Source organism: Eucyclogobius newberryi, unplaced genomic scaffold (genome assembly GCF_026437365.1).
Source record: "Eucyclogobius newberryi isolate DKJ021-1_F unplaced genomic scaffold, fEucNew1.0.hap1 SCAF_5, whole genome shotgun sequence".
Lineage (NCBI taxonomy): Eukaryota > Metazoa > Chordata > Actinopteri > Gobiiformes > Gobiidae > Eucyclogobius > Eucyclogobius newberryi.
The window spans coordinates 12,438,623-12,459,635 of NW_027316167.1; the positions used below are offsets into that span (position 1 = coordinate 12,438,623).

The 21,013-nt window shown below is 42.4% G+C and overlaps 1 protein-coding gene across 1 annotated transcript in view; it reads right to left on the reverse strand.

Annotated features, from left to right (window-relative positions):
• The window catches only part of LOC140381390 (long-chain fatty acid transport protein 2-like), a 27,263-nt gene extending 6,583 nt beyond the window's left edge, over positions 1-20,680 (reverse strand). The window contains exons 1-7 of the mRNA XM_072465439.1: positions 20,173-20,680; positions 18,484-18,693; positions 7,450-7,608; positions 5,141-5,265; positions 2,167-2,361; positions 1,832-1,922; positions 685-883 (exon numbers count right to left, since the gene is read on the reverse strand). Of these exons, the coding sequence (XP_072321540.1) occupies positions 685-883; positions 1,832-1,922; positions 2,167-2,361; positions 5,141-5,265; positions 7,450-7,608; positions 18,484-18,693; positions 20,173-20,665 (1,472 nt within the window). The 5' untranslated portion in view covers positions 20,666-20,680. The remainder of the gene's footprint in view (positions 1-684; positions 884-1,831; positions 1,923-2,166; positions 2,362-5,140; positions 5,266-7,449; positions 7,609-18,483; positions 18,694-20,172) is intronic.
• Positions 20,681-21,013: the final 333 nt, after the last annotated feature.

Sequence of the window (21,013 nt, forward strand, 5' to 3'; positions counted from 1 at the left end):
CCGGGTCGCAGGGGCCGCAGTCTAAGCAGGGACTCCCAGACTTCCTCCTCCCCAGACACTTCTTCCAACTCCTCCGGGGGGATCCCGAGGCGTTCCCAGGCCAGCCAAGAGACATAGTCCATAGTCATAGCCGTCGAGGCCCCTGCTGTCGACTGCCGCCCAGATCACTCTGCACCCGCCCCTTACGGATCCTCCTGCAGGTGGTGGGTCCACGGGAGGACGGCTCCACGTCACTTGTTCGGGCTGTGCCCGGCGGGGAAAGGCCCAGCCACCAGACGCTCGCCATCGAGCACCCACCCCAGGCCTGGCTCCAGGATGGGGCCTCGGTAACGTCAATCCGGGCAACGTAACTGGCCTTGTTCTTTTACTCATCATAAAGGGCTTCTGAACCGAAAATGAATAGAAATGTGTTCATTGCTATAGCTACATTCCTAATTATACAAACACCTAAATAAGTTACACCTGAATATAACTATTATTTTACTGGTCAGTGAAAATGAGAACTTTACTCAATTTGACTGAGATGAAGTTGAAGTGATGCTGCTGAGGACATCTTGATCAAATATGCTTACAAAAAAGACATTTTATCTATCGCAGCTACAGGTTTTGTGTGTCATTTGGATCTCTGCTGTTGGATTAGTTCAGTAATTGAGAGGTTGTGTTGAGTAAATGTTTGCGCTCCACCTGAACGTGTCTCCAACTCGATCCTGAAAGTAGATGAAGTTGTCCTGGTCGATCCTCATGAGGTCTCCGCTGTTGAAGTATAGATCGCCTCTCCTCAGGACGTCCCGCAGGCGCTTCCTCTCCGTCTGCTCCTCGTTCTGAGAGTAGCCCTCAAACGGAGCGATGTCCGTGATCTTCGACACCAAGAGCCCCGTTTCACCTCCAAGCAAAGAGAGGAACCAATCAGTCAGGAAAACACTCCACTTAAAGGTGCACAGGTGTAGCTTTTCTTCTCGACAGTCCGCCACCTTCTTGACTCAATGTTACAGGTCAGATCTGTGGAGAGGCGAGCTCCTCACAGTGACAATGCGTGTTTTTCAATGATTTTCTGTTTTTGTGTAAAAGCCAGAGAACCAGAGCAGAAACATATGACGAAAACACAGACACGTGTCTTCTCACAGCAGAGTGTGACATCATTAACACTTCGATGTGAAGGGAACCCTCCTCCAGACCCTTTGCTCTGCTGTAAAGCTGCAGTGGGCTCTGGGACCGTTTGATTTGATGCTGCCGTGCGGCTGGGCCCTGAAGCCTGATGCTCCACGGGCGTCAGGTCCATCTTTTTTGTACACTTTTTTTCACTGTTACCGTAATTTCCGGACAATAAGTTGCACCTTTTTTCACAGTTTTGGCCGGCGTGCAACTTATGTTTACACTTATATACTTATACTCCGGAGCGACTTAAATGTGATATTATTTGTTATTTTCACACTTGCAACCGCATTTCATACTCCAGTGCAACTTATATATGTTTTTTTCTTCTAAATTATGCATTTTTTGGCTGGTGCGACATATAGTCCGGAAAATACGGTACTTTCCCTTGTAGATGTTTTGACGTCCTACTAACAGTAATATTTGACAACATAAAATACAAATAAAGTTTACTCAAATGGAAGTAAAGAAGCAAAAGCAAACCTTTGATGAGAAAAATGTAGAAAAAATTGTGTTGAATCAATGCTTACTGCCTCATTTAGTTTTTTGCTATCCTTTCTTAATGGGATCGAAGCATCTCAGCTGTATTTGCATGTTGTCTTTTGCAGCTCACGCTCAAGCCCTGACTCCTCAACCATGTTTTATTACGCTGCATCACATGATAACATAAAGAGTTCACCTTTTGGGGCCTGCACGCAGAGTCCATTAGCACCTCGAACCGGCGCGTCTCGTTCTGTGTCGTACTTTATGAGCACAAACGGAAACAACGTCTGGAAAAACAATGATGAAGTATACATTACAAACAGAAAGTAAAAAGCTTGCATTTACGACTGTTGCTTCTGCATAATGTTTTTGTTTCAGAATGTGGTGCCATTATTCAGCCCCAAAGACGTGATTGTTGTCAGGTTCAAGATTTGTGGGTCGTCCATTTCAAAATCTAGACCATGTGGTTTTAGCCGTAAACCAAACCATTTTGGATATAGATTTCCTCTTGCAGAAATGTAAAGTAATGACCTTGTGAATTAAGTTGACTCGTCCGATGGCTCCGATTTTGCCGGCGTAGTTCACAAACCCCACATTTCCTTCAGTGGAGGCGTAAAACTCTCGAATCTGAACGTTTCCAAAGCGACGGAGGAACTCTCTCCAGACCTCAGCGCGGATGCCGTTCCCGATGGCCAGCCGCACCTTATGGTCTTTGTCGTTTTCTCTCTGTGACATCAAATAAGCTTGAATTGTATTGAATGACATATGGTTATAGATAAACTGTCCATATAGTGTCAGACTGAGGGGTAAAGGGCCCAGAAACATGAACAGCAGAGGCGGGTGAAGTAGTCAAAAAAGTACTTAAGACACTTTAAACGATAAAACTGATCGGGTAAAAAAACTAACTGGATGTAACATTGGATATAGGATTGTGTGTTACTGAAGACAAAACTTGACAGGATGCAAGTATTCTAGTTGTCTTTTCTCTGGCTATTTAGTCAAAGTCCATTTTTATTTTAGTAAAATAAATAAATACAAAAATGTTGTATTTTATTTACTGACATTGGCTTTATATATATACATATATATATATTTATAATACACTTTTGCCTTATTCTGCAAATTATAGACGATAAAAAGAGTAGACAGTAAAAAAGAATAGACAGAAAGAATAGACAATAAGAAAAAAAGAAGAAAAAGAGTAAACAATAAAAAGTCAAGACCCTTAATCATACCATCATCTATCCACTTGGTATAATAAACACAACTGTTCAAATACTTTTAACTTGTCAACTTAAAGCATTTTTTCATTAGACAATTGCAATGGCAAGAATAACCAGGACTTTTTCTGTTTTTCTTTAAGTTTAGTGTTTTGTTGGTTGTTGTGCACCTTGTGTGTTGTGCTTTCAGTGAGCACGCTCGAAAAATGACTAAACTAAACCACTATCATTGTTAGATATGTCAGGATATTGACTTTTAGTGTTACGATTATTGTGAGAAAAAACATCACGATTTAACGATTATTCACGATTATTGAGAAATCTGTGAAAACTTAAATTTTCTTTCATTACCTTTGTCTAACATGTTACTGGTCTTCAAGTTCGTGCTTATCTTTACAAAATAAAAAGACAAAATTAAGTTGAAACAGATAAAAACTGTTACACAGGGGCCAGTTTTTGGACCATATATATTTTTTGGATCATATATATTTTTTGGACCATATATATTGCACAAAAAATACTTCTAAAATTGTGACGATTATAATTTTTTGGCCTGAATAACCACGTTTACCGATAAAACCTGATCATCTTGACATCCCTAATCTTTGTTTAATGATTTTAACTCACTGAAAACCCTTGTCCAACGACCTCTACTCCACAGCTATGTCCCAATAATACAGTACTACAGTAATACAGTACATTCATGTGATTTACTGACGCGCTCAGGCAGGGTTTGGTCTTTCAGTCACTTGATACGGTGAAGCGAAGTTAAGGCCAGCATCTATTCCTAGTGCCCACTCGATGCCACCGGTCCAGATCCCGGTAACGCGACACTGTCCCTCATGTGATGCAACGGGACACTCTGAATGGCCACACACAGACACGCTCAAAATGTACAACAGTCCGGGATGTTTGCGCTAAATCTTCACAGTCCCACGGCCGGCTGCAAAAGAAACCTACAATCGTGAACACGCGTCGGGATGTTTAGGCCACGTCGCATATCGTTGTTTTTTTGTGTTTTTGTTTTCTTTTGCAAGACACTATGACGCACGAGGAAGGAACATGATAGCGGCGATTTAATGATTTCTATTTCGGTAAACAAGGTGTGGCGCCCGCGTGATGGGAATGTACTGATTTCTAAAGTTGTCGGGTTCAACTTTCCTTAATAATGCACTTTATTTGTAATTATTCTCTATCTGTCTGCATATTTTAACATTTATTTGGCTATTAATGTATTTAAAAAGGTCTCGATGTACAATAGAAATGACGTAATAACGACAATAATCGTTAGTGACAGACCTAAACCACAATCTTTTAAAATAAGTCTCTACTTTGAATGGATTAATTTTGTGATATTGTTCATATGTAGCTATATAAGCATAACTCTGTAATTACAATTTTATTTTAGAACATATAAAAACACAGAATTTAAAGATGTCAAGATTATTCGGTTAATTGATAATCGTGATTATTCGGGATATTCACTATATAATCATATAGAAAGAACCACAAAATAATAATCGTGACAATTTTAGAAGCAAAATTAAGTATTTTTTGTTCAATATTTAGCCCAAAAAATAGGCCTACATGTTTTTTATCTGGCTTTTTTGTCACATTTAAGTTCATTTTTGTCAGAAACTTCATTTTTGTAAAGTCAGTCACAAAGTTGAGGAATAGTAACAGTTAGAGAATAAAAGAAAATTTAGGATTTGACTGTTGTTTTACAGTGTCAATAATCACAAGTCTAAAATCTGATTTTGTGACATATCTGCACAGAACATGACCAGAGAGCAGTAAACATTACGAACAGAAACACAAGTAGCACAGAACAATGACAGAAAACACAAACCGCGACACGCTCAACTAAAAAAGAAGCTCACATTACATCACATTATAATAATTGACAGTATAGTAGTAAACAGATGTATACTTAAAGCAACAGTATGTAACTTTCTGGAGGTGTAAAGTCCCCTGCATGAGTCCATGGAAACATACATTTAGGCCATACTGTGGAACATTATAGCTAAAGGAACGTGTCCATGGAAACGAGCAGGAGGAGGCTATTTCAGACCATGTACGAGTCAGGTTTATGGAGATGTAAGCCCGCTCACAGTAAAGACACACGTTTTTTTTCAGTGCAATAAAAACAACCTCAATGAGAAAAAACAAACGCATCTATCTTTCATGTGTGAGAAATGTGAAGAAATAAAAAGAGATGCAGGTGAAAAAACATTAGTATGTTTTTTGGTGTTTGTGGTGTTTTCTTTCTTTTACGGCGCGATTACCTGGGCCGTGCTGCAAAGGTAGCGCATCACTTCTCCAATGTACTGAATCACTGTCACGTTGTGTTTCCTGCAGTCGTCCCAAAACTGAGAGGCCGAAAACTTCCTCCGCAGAACGATGGTCGAGCCTCGAAACAAACACATCGGCAACTTTGGTCATCACAGAAAACCGCAATCGCACAGGGATTTGGCCAGTTGTTACCGGAGGCCTGACAGTTCAGATATACCGTATTTCCCGGACTATAAGTCACACTTTTTTTCATAGTTTTGGCCGGGGTGCGACTTATACTTATTTATACTTATAGACTTATACTTATACTTATACTCTGGAGCGACTTAGATGTGATATTATTTGTTATTTTCACACTTGCAACCGCATGTCATACTCCAGTGCGACTTATATATGTTTTTTTCTTCTCTATTATGCATTTTCTGGCTGGTGCGACTTATACTCCAGTGCGACTTATAGTCCGGAAAATACGGTTTATATTTCATTATACTTTTCTTAGCCCTACATCAACATTATCTGAGTGTATAGTTATTTAATGATCCGACATTAAAGCATTTAGTTGTATTATTTTTGCCTTTATTTGCCTCCAACAATAACATCTCCATTAAGACAAGCGACTGGCAAAAGTCTGTAAAACAAAAGGTTACTACTACTACTACTACTACTACTACTACAACTACTACTATTACTACTACCCTTGTTACTACAGCCAAAGAGCAGGAGCCCAAACTTTGGCCTGCATAATAAAAGACTTGTGTGAAAGTAGGTCAGCGGGTTTACTCCGGATTACTCCAGATTTGACAAAGGACTTTTCATTCAAAGCCGCACAGGGTCGCACAGGTTTATGACTGCAGCTCATTTGTTATGACGCTAAATTCAAATTAAAACATGATCATAATATGTAATAGTCATATTCAACTAATTAAGATAAGATAAGATAAGATATTCCTTTATTGTCCCACATGGGAAAATTTCATTGGTGCAACGCAGGTAGATACAGAGGTAGATCCAGAAGAACAGATCACTTATAGGAAGTCTGAAAAACACTTTCAGTAGAAGATCTCCTATAAATAAATAAAACTCCCATAGACAAATAAATAAATAAATAAATACCATTGCATGTGATCACAACAGTAATTGCACATGAATATGTGTCACGACAGCGCATAGATTGCACATGAATTTCACAGTAATTGCACATGATAACGTGACGATCTCCGGGTAAGACGACTGTTCTCCGCAGTTTCATGAGTTCCTCCTTTGTGGAAACGCGGTACGGCGCCGGCCGGGGGGCGGGGCCGGAGCCGGGGGGCGGGGCCGGAGCCGGGGGGCGGGGCCGGAGCCGGGGGACTCAGAGCCAAAACACATCGCAACGACACGAAGAGAACACTCAATCCAGCCGAATAAAGTCAAAACAAGTTAATTTAAAGCGATTCCAGTGCGTGTCCCGATCGTTCGTGAAGTTCCTCTTTCATATAAACGTGTATATAAACGTGTACCGACGACACGCCGTACTTTAGCGCGGCCGGAGGGCGCGGGGGGGGCTGGTGGGCTCGCTCGGAGCTAGCTCACGTCACAACAACACAACGAACGCAACGAAAAACGCTCAAATCCAGCCGAAAAAAGTCAAAAACAGTTGAATTAAAAAACTATTCCAGCGCGTGTCCCTATCGTACAGTAAAATAGAAAAAATATACCAACTATATTTACAAAATATAGGAGATAAAGCACAATAAGTGTGAGAAAGAAGAGAGAGCGTTTACACCGGGCTGCCAGCTGTACTAGCGCCTTATGACGTATAATATTATGATAATATAAGAGGCCTTCAGCCATCCCGCTTCATTTTATAGTGATATGATTAGCCGTAGCCCAGTCTGGAAAGTGTAAATGACCAGGAAACATGGCAAATACTGTATGTTCTTGGTAATTAAATGTGTTTGTCTCTGATCATTAAATTATTGTCCTATTCTATACCTTTATTATTGTGCAGTAAAGTAAAGGACTAACTACTAACAAATCTGATCTACGTAATATCACTGTATTTGCACGTATAATGACAAATAAAGAACTTAACTGAACATAATATACAAGTAAGGTGTGGCCAGCATCTGACTAACATTGTACACATTGTTCATCTATGACTTTACATCAGTTAACAACATACATTGAATAAAAACATGCTTGTATTACTTTTACAAACAGAATCTGTCAAAAACCTGCCTATAGTGATTACTTGACGTATTCCTCCCACTGACATTTGGAGTTGTTTTGCCGTTTGGCGCCGCCCTAGTGTCGCGCTCACCTGTCTCTATGGATCCGATGAAGCCGATGATGAAGCCCGCCGTGTGATACAGAGGTAGGTTCAGGTAAATCACATCCTCGGACGTGACGCCGTTCGACGACAAAACCGCCAGAGCCGCCAAGAGCCGGGTTTGGTTCACCACAGCCGCTTTCGGGAGACCTGGAGGCAAAGCGGCCTTTAGTGCACTTTTGAAAGAGTTTTCGTTTTAAAAGCGCTTCGTTTGGATGGTGGAAAAGAGAGCAGCAGGGGGCAGTAACGTGCGTCTGGGTTGAACGCAAACTGAAAAAGTTGTCTTGAAAGATTCATTTAATGCGGATTGACAACGACAACAAAATAGCTGCAAGGATCAGATTGCGGTTGCGAATGTGTGTTTCAAATGTCAAATTGCTAACATCTTCTTGGCAAGGTTTAAGGATTCATTCATGGCTTTAGATTGTGTTCATTTTCTCATTATTCACGATAGAGATCAGGGGCCTAAATACATCTACGGACGATTTACAGTTTTTAAAAGGAATATCTAAATGTATGATCCACAAACAGAGAACCTTATTATTTGTTAAAGATTGGGTCCACACATCCACTCCTTTAAACTGATTGTTGAAGCTGTTTTTTCATTGAATTAACTGTAGTTGATTTGTGCTGCCAGAGAAGATGTTGAACTTTGTCCTGGCGTTGGTTCCGCGTGGATAGGCCCAGTAGTTACAGAGATATGAACCATAAACCAGGTCAGTTTTACCTCCCAACCTAACCCCAACTCTGTGCGTGGGAGGGAACTGTTTTACTGTAATTTATGCATTTTTGTCCACCATCTGTTAAAGTGAACAATCAAGCTCTTGGGGATTTAAAATGTTAAATGAAAAAACCCCGATAACCCTCAGATTTCCGGTCAAATCCACAATTCTGGGATGAATCAGGATCAGTTTATACACCAAACCTACAAGTAAAAAAATAAGCTTATATATGGATTCTGCCTGGAATGTTTTAAATAAATTACAACTAGGTATGTCACGATATAAAAGGTTACTGTTACGATCATTGTGAGAGAAAAAACATCACAATTTAGCGATTATTCATGATTATTGAGTGTGAATAGTGAAATCTTTAATTTGTTTTCATTCTCGAGGTCTGAAATGTTACTGTTCCTCAAGTTTGTGAGCGGCTTCACAAAATGGAACGTTCCGAAAGACAAAATAAAGTTAAATGTGACAAAAACAAGCAGATAAAAAGGTGTTTACATTGCTGTACGAACAAAAAATACTTTGGATTGAAACTATTATTATTTTTCGGTTCTCATATCGATTACCGGTAGTAATAATAAATATAGCCGCAAGCGGCAATGATCGGCCCTCGCCACGCCGCCGCCACGCCGCAAGAGGAGGGGGCGCTAACGCGCCCCAATTGTCCTTTTATTACGCCTACTGCTGAATCTGTGACGCTGTCACATCTTCTCCCCTTTTGTTTTACCATCAAAAAGCTATTTAGGCCCGAGCCCCAGCAGGGCGGAGGGCCTATTGCTCCCGCAACGCTGCCTTCGGCAGCGTTGCAACTGTCTGACCAAACATGCGGGCGCAGCCCGCATGTTTGGTACCCCGTCGCCCCTGGCAAGTACAGTGAACTAGCCCATGCCGAAGGCATGGATCATGCATACTTACTCCTGCTATGACAGAAATAGTAACAGCAGCGCGAAGCGCTGCATTCCTCCAAAAGCCCTCCTGGCATTGTCCCGTACGCTAGAATCCATGCCGCAGGCATGGGCCATGCTTGTATCTGCTCAAATCAATGAAAGTCTATGGGGAGTGGGCGGGGCATCCCGACGGAATAGGGAGTGACGAGCGCGTAAGCGCTCGTAATGATGATTCCACCCCATGGCGGCATGGGGAAGGCTTAGAGCTTTCAAACGATGTATAATTTGTTGTTATAGTGGAAACGGCTATATTGTTTTTGCTAAAAATATTATTAGGCCCGAGCCCCAGCAGGGGGAGGGCCTATTGCTCCCGCAACGCTGCCGAAGGCAGCGTTGCAACTGTCTGACCAAACATGCGGGCGCAGCCCGCATGTTTGGTACCCCGTCGCCCCTGGCAAGTACAGTGAACTAGCCCATGCCGAAGGCATGGATCATGCATACTTACTCCTGCTATGACAGAAATAGTCAACAATTAGTGAATGGGCGTAGCCCATTCACTAATTGTTGACAACAGCAGCGCGAAGCGCTGCATTCCTCCAAAAACCCTCCTGGCATCGTCCCGTATGCGAGAATCCATGCCGCAGGCATGGGCCATGCTTGTATCTGCTCAAATCAATGGAAGTCTATGGGGAGTGGGCGGGGCATCCCGACGGAATAGGGAGTGACGAGCGCGTAAGCGCTCGTAATGATAATTCCACCCCATGGCGGCATCGGGAAGGCTTAGAGCTTTCAAACGATGTATCATTTGTTGTTATAGTAAAAACGGCTATATTGTTTTTGCTAAAAATATTATTATTATTAGGCCCGAGCCCCAGCAGGGGGAGGGCCTATTGCTCCCGCAACGCTGCCGAAGGCAGCGTTGCAACTGTCTTACCAAACATGCGGGCGCAGCCCGCATGTTTGGTGCCCCGTCGCCCCTGGCAAGTACAGTGAACTAGCCCATGCCGAAGGCATGGATCATGCATACTTACTCCTGCTATGACAGAAATAGTCAACAATTAGTGAATGGGCGTAGCCCATTCACTAATTGTTGACAACAGCAGCGCGAAGCGCTGCATTCCTCCAAAAACCCTCCTGGCATCGTCCCGTACGCGAGAATCCATGCCGCAGGCATGGGCCATGCTTGTATCTGCTCAAATCAATGGAAGTCTATGGGGAGTGGGCGGGGCATCTCGACGGAATAGGGACTGACGAGCGCGTAAGCGCTCGTAATGATGATTCCACCCCATGGCGGCATCGGGAAGGCTTAGAGCTTTCAAACGATGTATAATTTGTTGTTATAGTGAAAACGGCTATATTGTTTTTGCTAAAAATATTATTATTATTATTATTATTATTATTATTTTTCTTGTTCTTCTTCAGCGCTTTGAACTCTAATTTGACCCCCTGAACATGCTCAAAAACTCACCAAACTTTGCCCAAAATTCAAAATCGGCGAAAAATTTTGTTTTTTTTGGGCCATTTTTTTTTTCGTTAAAAAATGGCGCGACAGCGCCACCGACAAAAGTCAAAATACATTGCGCCTATGGGAGACGCCCCGAGGTCAACTTTGTCGTAAAGCTACGAAATTCGGGACACGCATTCCTCTCGTGAGGACAAAAAAAAAAAATCATTGTGGCCACGCCCCCAGACTTACCCTATGGCTGCCATCTTCCTTTGAAAATGAAAACACGCTGTGTTAGCCATTTTGTTCACGTCAAACTTTGACGAACTCCTCCTAGGGCGTTTTGCCCACCGACTTCAAAATCGGCGGACGTCCTCTGGACAAGTGGGGCATCTAAAGTTATTCAATTTTTTGAGATACCTTTTACGGTCTGTGTGCGGCGCAGCCGCAAAGTTGGACAACTTATTTTGGAATATTGCAGATCTAAAAATTGCTCCCATTTGATCAAAAAGAGTCCGATTAGGACCAAATTTGAATCAGTTCTTAAACTTTCTAGTTTGGACCAGTTTATGATGACAAAATTGAAATGGGCGCGATAGCGCCCCCTACAGAGTGACCTTTAAATTAACATTGAAGGTCAAAAATTAGTTTTACCAAAATTGTCTAAACTTTACCCAAAATTCTATTTTGCCGTCCCGATCACAAAAGCCAATCACAAAAATGCCTTATTTTTTACGGCGTAGTCGTAGCGATGACAGAAACCTTCCATGTTATCCCTATGGGAAAACCACCAAATCTCTCAAATTACCACATTTTTATGTTTTACACTTTAACGAAGTCCTCCTAGTGCGTTTTGCCCACCAACCTCAAAATCGGTGTACGTCCTCTAGACAAGTAGTGCATCTAAAGTTATCCAAATTTTAAGGATAACTTTTACGGTCTCTGTGCGACGGAGCCGCAAACGTTTCCCAGAATTCTGACTATTTGGCCTTCAGAGTGGCCTATAAACAATAGAGTTTTTCCAAATGACATGATATTTTGAACAAAATTCTAATTTGCCATCCTGATCATAAAAGTATGAGAGCCAAAGTCATATTTTGTACGGCGTAACCGTAGCGATGACAGAAACATCCCATGTTATCCTTATGGGAAAATCGTAGAATCGCTCAAATCACCACATTTTTACGCTTCACACTTTAACAAACTCCTCCTAGGGCGATTGTCCGATCAAGTTCATATTTGGAGAATATCATCTACACAAGCGGGGCATCAAAACTTACCCATATTTTGATTCTAAGTGCTACGGTCTCTGTGTGGCGGACCCGCAAATATATGTCAGAAATGGGAAAACAGCGAAATCTCTGAAATGTTCACATTTACGCTTCACACTTTAATGAACTCCTCTGTGGGCAATAGCTCGATCAAGCTCATATTTGGGGAAAATCATCTACACAAGCGCGGCATCAAAAGTTATCCATATTTTTATTCCAAGTGCTACGGTCTCTGTGCGGCGGCGCAGCAAATTTGACTGACACTTGTGTTCATTTGCACTGGATTGGCCATGTCCAATGTGTCGCCGTCTGTCAAGTTCTTTTTTTATTCAACACACAATAAGGGCGCCATCTTTATCAAGTCAAAAGCGCAGAGTCGGAAGGCCGGCGGCCCGCGAGGGCCGTTGGATGCCGCTTGCGGCTTTAATTATTATTTTTCTTGTTCTTCTTCAGCGCTTTGATCTCTAATTTGACCCCCTGAACATGCTCAAAAACTCACCAAACTTTGCCCAAAATTCAGAATCGGTGAAAAATTTTATTTTTTCTGGGCCATTTTTTTTTTCGTTAAAAAATGGCGCGACAGCGCCACCGACAAAAGTCAAAATACATTGCGCCTATGGGAGACGCCCCGAGGTCAACTTTGGCGTAAAGCTACGAAATTCGGGACACGCATTCCTCTCGTGAGGATAAACAAAAAAAAACATTGTGGCCACGCCCCCAAACTTACCCTATGGCCGCCATCTTCCTTTGAAAATGAAAACAAGCTGAGTTAGCCATTTTGTTTACGTCAAACTTTGACGAACTCCTCCTAGGGCGTTTTGCCCACCGACTTCAAAATCGGCGTACGTCCTCTGGACAAGTGGGGCATCTAAAGTTATTCAATTTTTTGAGATACCTTTTACGGTCTGTGTGCGGCGCAGCCGCAAAGTTGGACAACTTATTTTGGAATATTGCAGGTCTAAAAATTGCTCCCATTTGATCAAAACCAGTCCGATTAGGACCAAATTTGAATCAGTTGTTAAACTTTCTAGTTTGGACCAGTTTAGGCTGACAAAATTGAAATGGCAGTGATAGCGCCCCCTACAGAGTGACCTTTAAATTAACATTGAAGGTCAAAAATTAGTTTTACCAAAATTGTCTAAACTTTACCCAAAATTCTATTTTGCCGTCCCGATCACAAAAGCCAATCACAAAAATGCCTAAATTTTTACGCCGTAGTCGTAGCGATGACAGAAACCTCCCATGTTATCCCTATGGGAAAACCACAAAATCTCTCAAATTACCACATTTTTATGTTTTACACTTTAACGAAGTCCTCCTAGTGCGTTTTGCCCACCAACCTCAAAATCGGTGTACGTCCTCTAGACAAGTGGTGTATCTAAAGTTATCCAAATTTTAAGGATAACTTTTACGGTCTTTGTGCGACGGAGCCGCAAACGTTTCCCAGAATTCTGACTATTTGGCCTTCAGAGTGGCCTATAAACAATAGAGTTTTTCCAAATGACATGATATTTTGAACAAAATTCTAATTTGCCATCCTGATCATAAAAGTATGAGAGCCAAAGTCATATTTTGTACGGCGTAACCGTAGCGTTGACAGAAACATCCCATGTTATCCTTATGGGAAAATCGTAGAATCGCTCAAATCACCACATTTTTACGCTTCACACTTTAATGAACTCCTCCTAGGGCGATTGTCCGATCAAGTTCATATTTGGAGAATATCATCTACACAAGCGGGGCATCAAAACTTACCCATATTTTGATTCTAAGTGCTACGGTCTCTGTGTGGCGGACCCGCAAATATATGTCAGAAATGGGAAAACAGCGAAATCTCTAAAATCACCACATTTTTACGCTTCACACTTTAACGAACTCCTCCTAGGGCGATTGCCCGATCAAGCTCATATTTGGGGAAAATCATCTACACAAACGGGGCATCAAAAGTTATCCATATTTTGATTTTAAGTGGTACGGTCTCTGTGCCGTGGAGCTGCAAATATACTGTCACAAATGGGAAAAACGCCAAATCCTTGAAATGTTCACATTTACGCTTCACACTTTAACAAACTCCTCCGTGGGCAATAGCTCGATCAAGCTTTACTTTGGGAAAAATCATCTACACAAGCGGGGCATCAAAAGGTATCCATATTTTTATTCCAAGTGCTACGGTCTCTGTGCGGCGGCGCAGCAAATTTGACTGACACTTGTGTTCATTTGCACTGGATTGGCCATGTCCAATGTGTCGCCGTCTGTCAAGTTCTTTTTTTATTCAAGACACAATAAGGGCGCCATCTTTATCAAGTCAAAAGCGCAGAGTCGGAAGGCCGGCGGCCCGCGAGGGCCGTTGGATGCCGCTTGCGGCTTTAATTATTATTATTTTTCTTGTTCTTCTTCAGCGCTTTGATCTCTAATTTGACCCCCTGAACATGCTCAAAAACTCACCAAACTTTGCCCAAAATTCAGAATCGGTGAAAAATTTTATTTTTTCTGGGCCATTTTTTTTTTCGTTAAAAAATGGCGCGACAGCGCCACCGACAAAAGTCAAAATACATTGCGCCTATGGGAGACGCCCCGAGGTCAACTTTGGCGTAAAGCTACGAAATTCGGGACACGCATTCCTCTCGTGAGGATAAACAAAAAAAAACATTGTGGCCACGCCCCCAAACTTACCCTATGGCCGCCATCTTCCTTTGAAAATGAAAACAAGCTGAGTTAGCCATTTTGTTTACGTCAAACTTTGACGAACTCCTCCTAGGGCGTTTTGCCCACCGACTTCAAAATCGGCGTACGTCCTCTGGACAAGTGGGGCATCTAAAGTTATTCAATTTTTTGAGATACCTTTTACGGTCTGTGTGCGGCGCAGCCGCAAAGTTGGACAACTTATTTTGGAATATTGCAGATCTAAAAATTGCTCCCATTTGATCAAAACCAGTCCGATTAGGACCAAATTTGAATCAGTTGTTAAACTTTCTAGTTTGGACCAGTTTAGGCTGACAAAATTGAAATGGCAGTGATAGCGCCCCCTACAGAGTGACCTTTAAATTAACATTGAAGGTCAAAAATTAGTTTTACCAAAATTGTCTAAACTTTACCCAAAATTCTATTTTGCCGTCCCGATCACAAAAGCCAATCACAAAAATGCCTACATTTTTACGCCGTAGTCGTAGCGATGACAGAAACCTCCCATGTTATCCCTATGGGAAAACCACAAAATCTCTCAAATTACCACATTTTTATGTTTTACACTTTAACGAAGTCCTCCTAGTGCGTTTTGCCCACCAACCTCAAAATCGGTGTACGTCCTCTAGACAAGTGGTGTATCTAAAGTTATCCAAATTTTAAGGATAACTTTTACGGTCTTTGTGCGACGGAGCCGCAAACGTTTCCCAGAATTCTGACTATTTGGCCTTCAGAGTGGCCTATAAACAATAGAGTTTTTCCAAATGACATGATATTTTGAACAAAATTCTAATTTGCCATCCTGATCATAAAAGTATGAGAGCCAAAGTCATATTTTGTACGGCGTAACCGTAGCGTTGACAGAAACATCCCATGTTATCCTTATGGGAAAATCGTAGAATCGCTCAAATCACCACATTTTTACGCTTCACACTTTAATGAACTCCTCCTAGGGCGATTGTCCGATCAAGTTCATATTTGGAGAATATCATCTACACAAGCGGGGCATCAAAACTTACCCATATTTTGATTCTAAGTGCTACGGTCTCTGTGTGGCGGACCCGCAAATATATGTCAGAAATGGGAAAACAGCGAAATCTCTAAAATCACCACATTTTTACGCTTCACACTTTAATGAACTCCTCCCAGGGCGATTGCCCGATCAAGCTCATATTTGGGGAAAATCATCTACACAAACGGGGCATCAAAAGTTATCCATATTTTGATTTTAAGTGGTACGGTCTCTGTGCCGTGGAGCTGCAAATATACTGTCACAAATGGGAAAAACGCCAAATCCTTGAAATGTTCACATTTACGCTTCACACTTTAACAAACTCCTCCGTGGGCAATAGCTCGATCAAGCTTTACTTTGGGAAAAATCATCTACACAAGCGGGGCATCAAAAGGTATCCATATTTTTATTCCAAGTGCTACGGTCTCTGTGCGGCGGCGCAGCAAATTTGACTGACACTTGTGTTCATTTGCACTGGATTGGCCATGTCCAATGTGTCGCCGTCTGTCAAGTTCTTTTTTTATTCAAGACACAATAAGGGCGCCATCTTTATCAAGTCAAAAGCGCAGAGTCGGAAGGCCGGCGGCCCGCGAGGGCCGTTGGATGCCGCTTGCGGCTTTAATTATTATTTTTTTTGTTCTTCATCTGCGCTTTGAGCTCTAATTTGACACCCTGAACATGCTCAAAAACTCACCAAACTTTGCCCAAAATTCAGAATCGGCGAAAAATTTTGTTTTTTCTGGGCCATTTTTTTTTTGTTAAAAATGGCGCGACAGCGCCACCGACAAAAGTCAAAATACATTGCGCCTATGGGAGACGCTCCGAGGTCAACTTTGTCGTAAAGCTACGAAATTCGGAACACGCATTCCTCTCGTGAGGACAAAAAAAAAATATTATTGTAGCCACGCCCCCAGACTTACCCTATGCCCGCCATCTTCCTTTGAAAATGAAAACACGCTGTGTTAGCCATTTTGTTCACGTCAAACTTTGACGAACTCCTCCTAGGGCGTTTTGCCCAACAACTTCAAAATCGGCGGACGTCCTCTGGACAAGTGGGGCATCTAAAGTTATTCAATTTTTTGAGATACCTTTTACGGTCTGTGTGCGGCGCAGCCGCAAAGTTGGACAACTTATTTTGGAATATTGCCGATCTAAAAATAGCTCCCATTTGATCAAAACAAGTCCGATTAGGACCAAATTTGAAGAAAGAAAGAAAGAAAGAAAGAAGAAGAAAGAATAATATTCCGATGCGAAAACAATGTTTCCCATTTTTCAAATATCATAAACTATACATTTTCGGAAAGCGCTCGCGCTTTCCTACCTCATGGTGTGGGTCCCTGGTCACTGACGGGTACTTTCGTTAATTTTGAGTGGGCTCCGCCCACTTTGTGTTTTTGGCCCTCTAAACAGTAATAATGTTCAATTTTTGCATTACATGCTTATATGCACGGAACATGCAAGAGATGGGGAACGTATTCGTGAGGTACTTAGCGCAAATGAGTGCTTTATATGGGGATGACGACCGCGAAGCGGTCGTCATCTCAATGTAAAGTGCTCGTTTAGTGCGCACTTTTGCACGGGCTTCGCCCGTTTACAACGGTAATGTTCCATTTTCCTACTACTAATTAGTATGCACGGGGCGTGCATGAGTAGAGGAGTGCGTTAGTGAGTGTTTGGAAGTGGGCGAGCGCTTCGCGCTCGATTTCATGCGCACTACGTGCGCACTTTCGCAGCCGTGCTTCGCACGGCCTTACGAGATTAATAGGCCTCTCGCCAGCTTGTGGCGCTCGGGCCTAATAATAATAATATTTTTAGCAAAAACAATATAGCCGTTTCCACTATAACAACAAATTATACATCGTTTGAAAGCTCTAAGCCTTCCCCATGCCGCCATGGGGTGGAATTATCATTACGAGCGCTTACGCGCTCGTCACTCCCTATTCCGTCGGGATGCCCCGCCCACTCCCCATAGACTTCCATTGATTTGAGAAGATACAAGCATGGCCCATGCCTGCGGCATGGATTCTCGCGTACGGGACCATGCCAGGAGGGTTTTTGGAGGAATGCAGCGCTTCGCGCTGCTGTTGTCAACAATGAGTAGCCCATTCACTAATTGTTGACTATTTCTGTCATAGCAGGAGTAAGTATGCATGATCCATGCCTTCGGCATGGGCTAGTTCACTGTACTTGGCAGGGGCGGCGGGGTACCAAACATGCGGGCTGCGCCCGCATGTTTGGTCAGACAGTTGCAACGCTGCCTTTGGCAGCGTTGCGGGAGCAATAGGCCCTCCGCCCTGCTGGGGCTCGGGCCTAATAATATTCCGATGCGAAAACAATGTTTCCCATTTTTCAAATATCATAAACTATACATTTTCGGAAAGCGCTCGCGCTTTCCTACCTCATGGTGTGGGTCCCTGATCACTGACGGGTACTTTCGTTAATTTTGTAAAGTGCTCGTTTAGTGCGCACTTTTGCACGGGCTTCGCCCGTTTACAACGGTAATGTTCCATTTTCCTACTACTAATTAGTATGCACGGGGCGTGCGTGAGTGAAGGAGTGCGTTAGTGTTTGGAAGTGGGCGAGCGCTCGATTTCGTGCGCACTACGTCCGCACTTTCGCAGCCGTGCTTCGCACGGCCTTACGAGATTAATAGGCCTCTCGCCAGCTTGTGGCGCTCGGGCCTAATAATAATCTAATCATCTTATTCCAAGTCCCTAAATCTTATTTTCAGTCCTACCAAAGTACATTCCAACCAAACCCACTTATATTTCCCAAAGAAATCTAGGCGGGAGTGGAAATCTGATTTTCCTCTGTGCAGCGCTTGTTACACTTATAATTAAAGTAAATCAGACAATAAAACTACAGCGTGTTGGCTTCAGAAAGAGTCCAGACAATTGTTTAAACTCCACAGGTTCAGGAACAGCTTCAGTTTGAATTGGGGGCTTTAACTTTGTCCTTTTAAAACAATTCTGCAGTGACACATTCATTGTTCCTCTTGTACCTGTTGTCCCCGACGTGTAGATATAAACTGCAGGACTCTTAAAGGTGACGTGTGATCGGAGCGAGCGCGGCAGGGGAAGGTCCGGCTCCGCGTTCACTTTCTCCGCAAAACTCACAATCCCCGGCGTGGGACAGTGGTCAGTCATGAGAAGCACGGTCACGCCCTGCTGGGTCAGCGAGGGCAGCACATCCTCCACGGCTCCTCTCAGCTCTGGAGACAAGAGAAGAGAAGGAGTTTAGATGATAGAACAACTGTATGTTCTATTTCTGAAGGAGCAGGCAGAAAAACACTATTGTTCATGTGCAAATGTTGTGGTTTGGTTGAATAAATGCGTCAGGAGAAACTCAAGAATAGAACTGATTATATACTGATTCCTATATAATATCATCACATTATAAGACCTGAAAGTCATCAATAGTTAGTTATCATGAGCAACAAATATATATTTAAGATTGTATTGAGAATGCGATTGTACTGCGTGTAATGTTTGTTCTTCACACAATACTTAAAGTTATCCTTGTCTTAAGTTTTCCTGTAAGACTTTATAAGCTTTTATAATAAGCCACACTACTGCAAATAAGACAAGATCAATATCATGTCTAATTGTCAATGATCAATGATATTTGGGTGAAAGAAATGTGATGTTTTCGTGTTTAATGGCACTGATTCACTGTCTCTTTGTGTTCATTAAGCCAAACTATTTAGGAATGTTTCTTTCATTTTTTTATGATGTTTTATTATTACAGTGTATTATATTGTGCTTTATGACCACCTTCAAGCCACAACTAAGTAAATGTGTAGCCACCACAATTACAATCTACATTTGTAAATGACTGTAACTCAGACTGTGATATGATCTCTGAAGGATTTGTATGTGCCAAAAGTACCATGTTGATGTTTTATGATATTCAGATTTCTATTCTATGTTTTAAATATTTCTCCATTGACATCACATTATGTCCCACTTCACTTTGCCCATGTCAACAAACCTTTAAACTTCAAAGGTTTGTTAAAGTTTTGTTTAAAGCCAAGTTTAAAGGGTCTGCACTAGGACTAAGGTGTCACATTTTATGACGTAGAGCCAACTGACAACATTGTTATACCTGTAAATTTTCAATTTTCCTTTTTTGTCCTTTTCAAACAAATGAATCATATTTGCTCACCATTTCCAAAAGTTTAAACCAAAAAGCTATTTCTACTTATGAAAACTGTATGTATTTAAATATTTTCGATGTATAAGTGTATTTGTAATTGTTATACATGCCCCATTTAACTGTTTATTGTCTGTTATAAATAAGATAAGAGAGCGATAAACCTTTAATATCCACGCAAGGGGAAATTTTGTTGTTACAACGCAGTAGAAACAGGAGGAAAGACAGATTATAGGAAGTTTCAAAAACACACTCTTAATAGAACTCTTATGAACAAAACAAAAAAACTCTTATTAACAAAACTCCTCTCCTATCTTAATAGGGGATGGAGGGGGGAATAAAATAAAATAGATAATAAAAATACAGAATGAAGATAAAAATCAGATAATAATAATAAAATAATGATAATAGAATAAAATAAAAATAGAATAAAATAAAGTAAAAATAACTAGCACAAGACTAGGTAATACTATTAGCAGATACTAAATGCTTTGTCATAAAGAATTTTTGCAATAAAAAAACAACAACAAAAAACCACCTGGGGCCCCGATGAGCACCGTGGCCCCGCTGCAGCTGAAGCCGTGCAGGAGGCTCTTGCTCCGGATGTTGTGGTTGAGCAGCGCCGCGGGAGAGCCCAGCTTGGCCAGCGCCAGGCACGTGAAGAGGAAGGCGGGCTCGTTCCCCATGAAGAGCGCCACGGTGTCCCCGGGACGGTACCCGCGCTGGGACCGCAGCGCGCGCGCCAGCCGGTTGCTCCGCGCGTCCGCCTCCGCGTACGTGAAGCGCTCGTGCTCGAAGACGACGAAGACCTTGTCCGGACGCGCCGCGCTTTGCTCCAAGAAGCGGTCCAGGGCGAAGAAGCGGGGCGTCCGCCTCCGCCGCGACACGAACCGCACCAGGACCCGCAGGAACTCGCACACGTACTTGACGTCGGTCCAGGCGAAGGGCGAGTACGTTTTGACGGCGATGAGCGCGACGATCGAGGACGCGGCGGCGATGGTGAAGGTGAAGATGAAGATGAAGGTGTCCATCGTTGCCAAAAGTCACCGGGTCAAAGACACAAAAAAGTGCGCACAATGTTGAGCTGCAGAACGGGAATGAGGGGAAAGGGGGATTTTGTTCGAGGGGCGGGACTTTCCCAGTTTAAATGCTTTTGTTTTTTGCGCCCCTCAGGCATTTTCACATTCAGGCTTCATTTGTGTGAATGGAACTAAAGCTAAAGACCATGTTGTGAACCCTGAACTCAGCAAATAAAGTTGATTGGACTTTAAAAACTTGGAGGAGCACATCTGCAGCTGGAGTGGGCGGGATTACTAATAAGTCCAAAACTATTTTCTGAGTTCAAAAAGCCAATTGAACATAATATATGACCTTTAAGT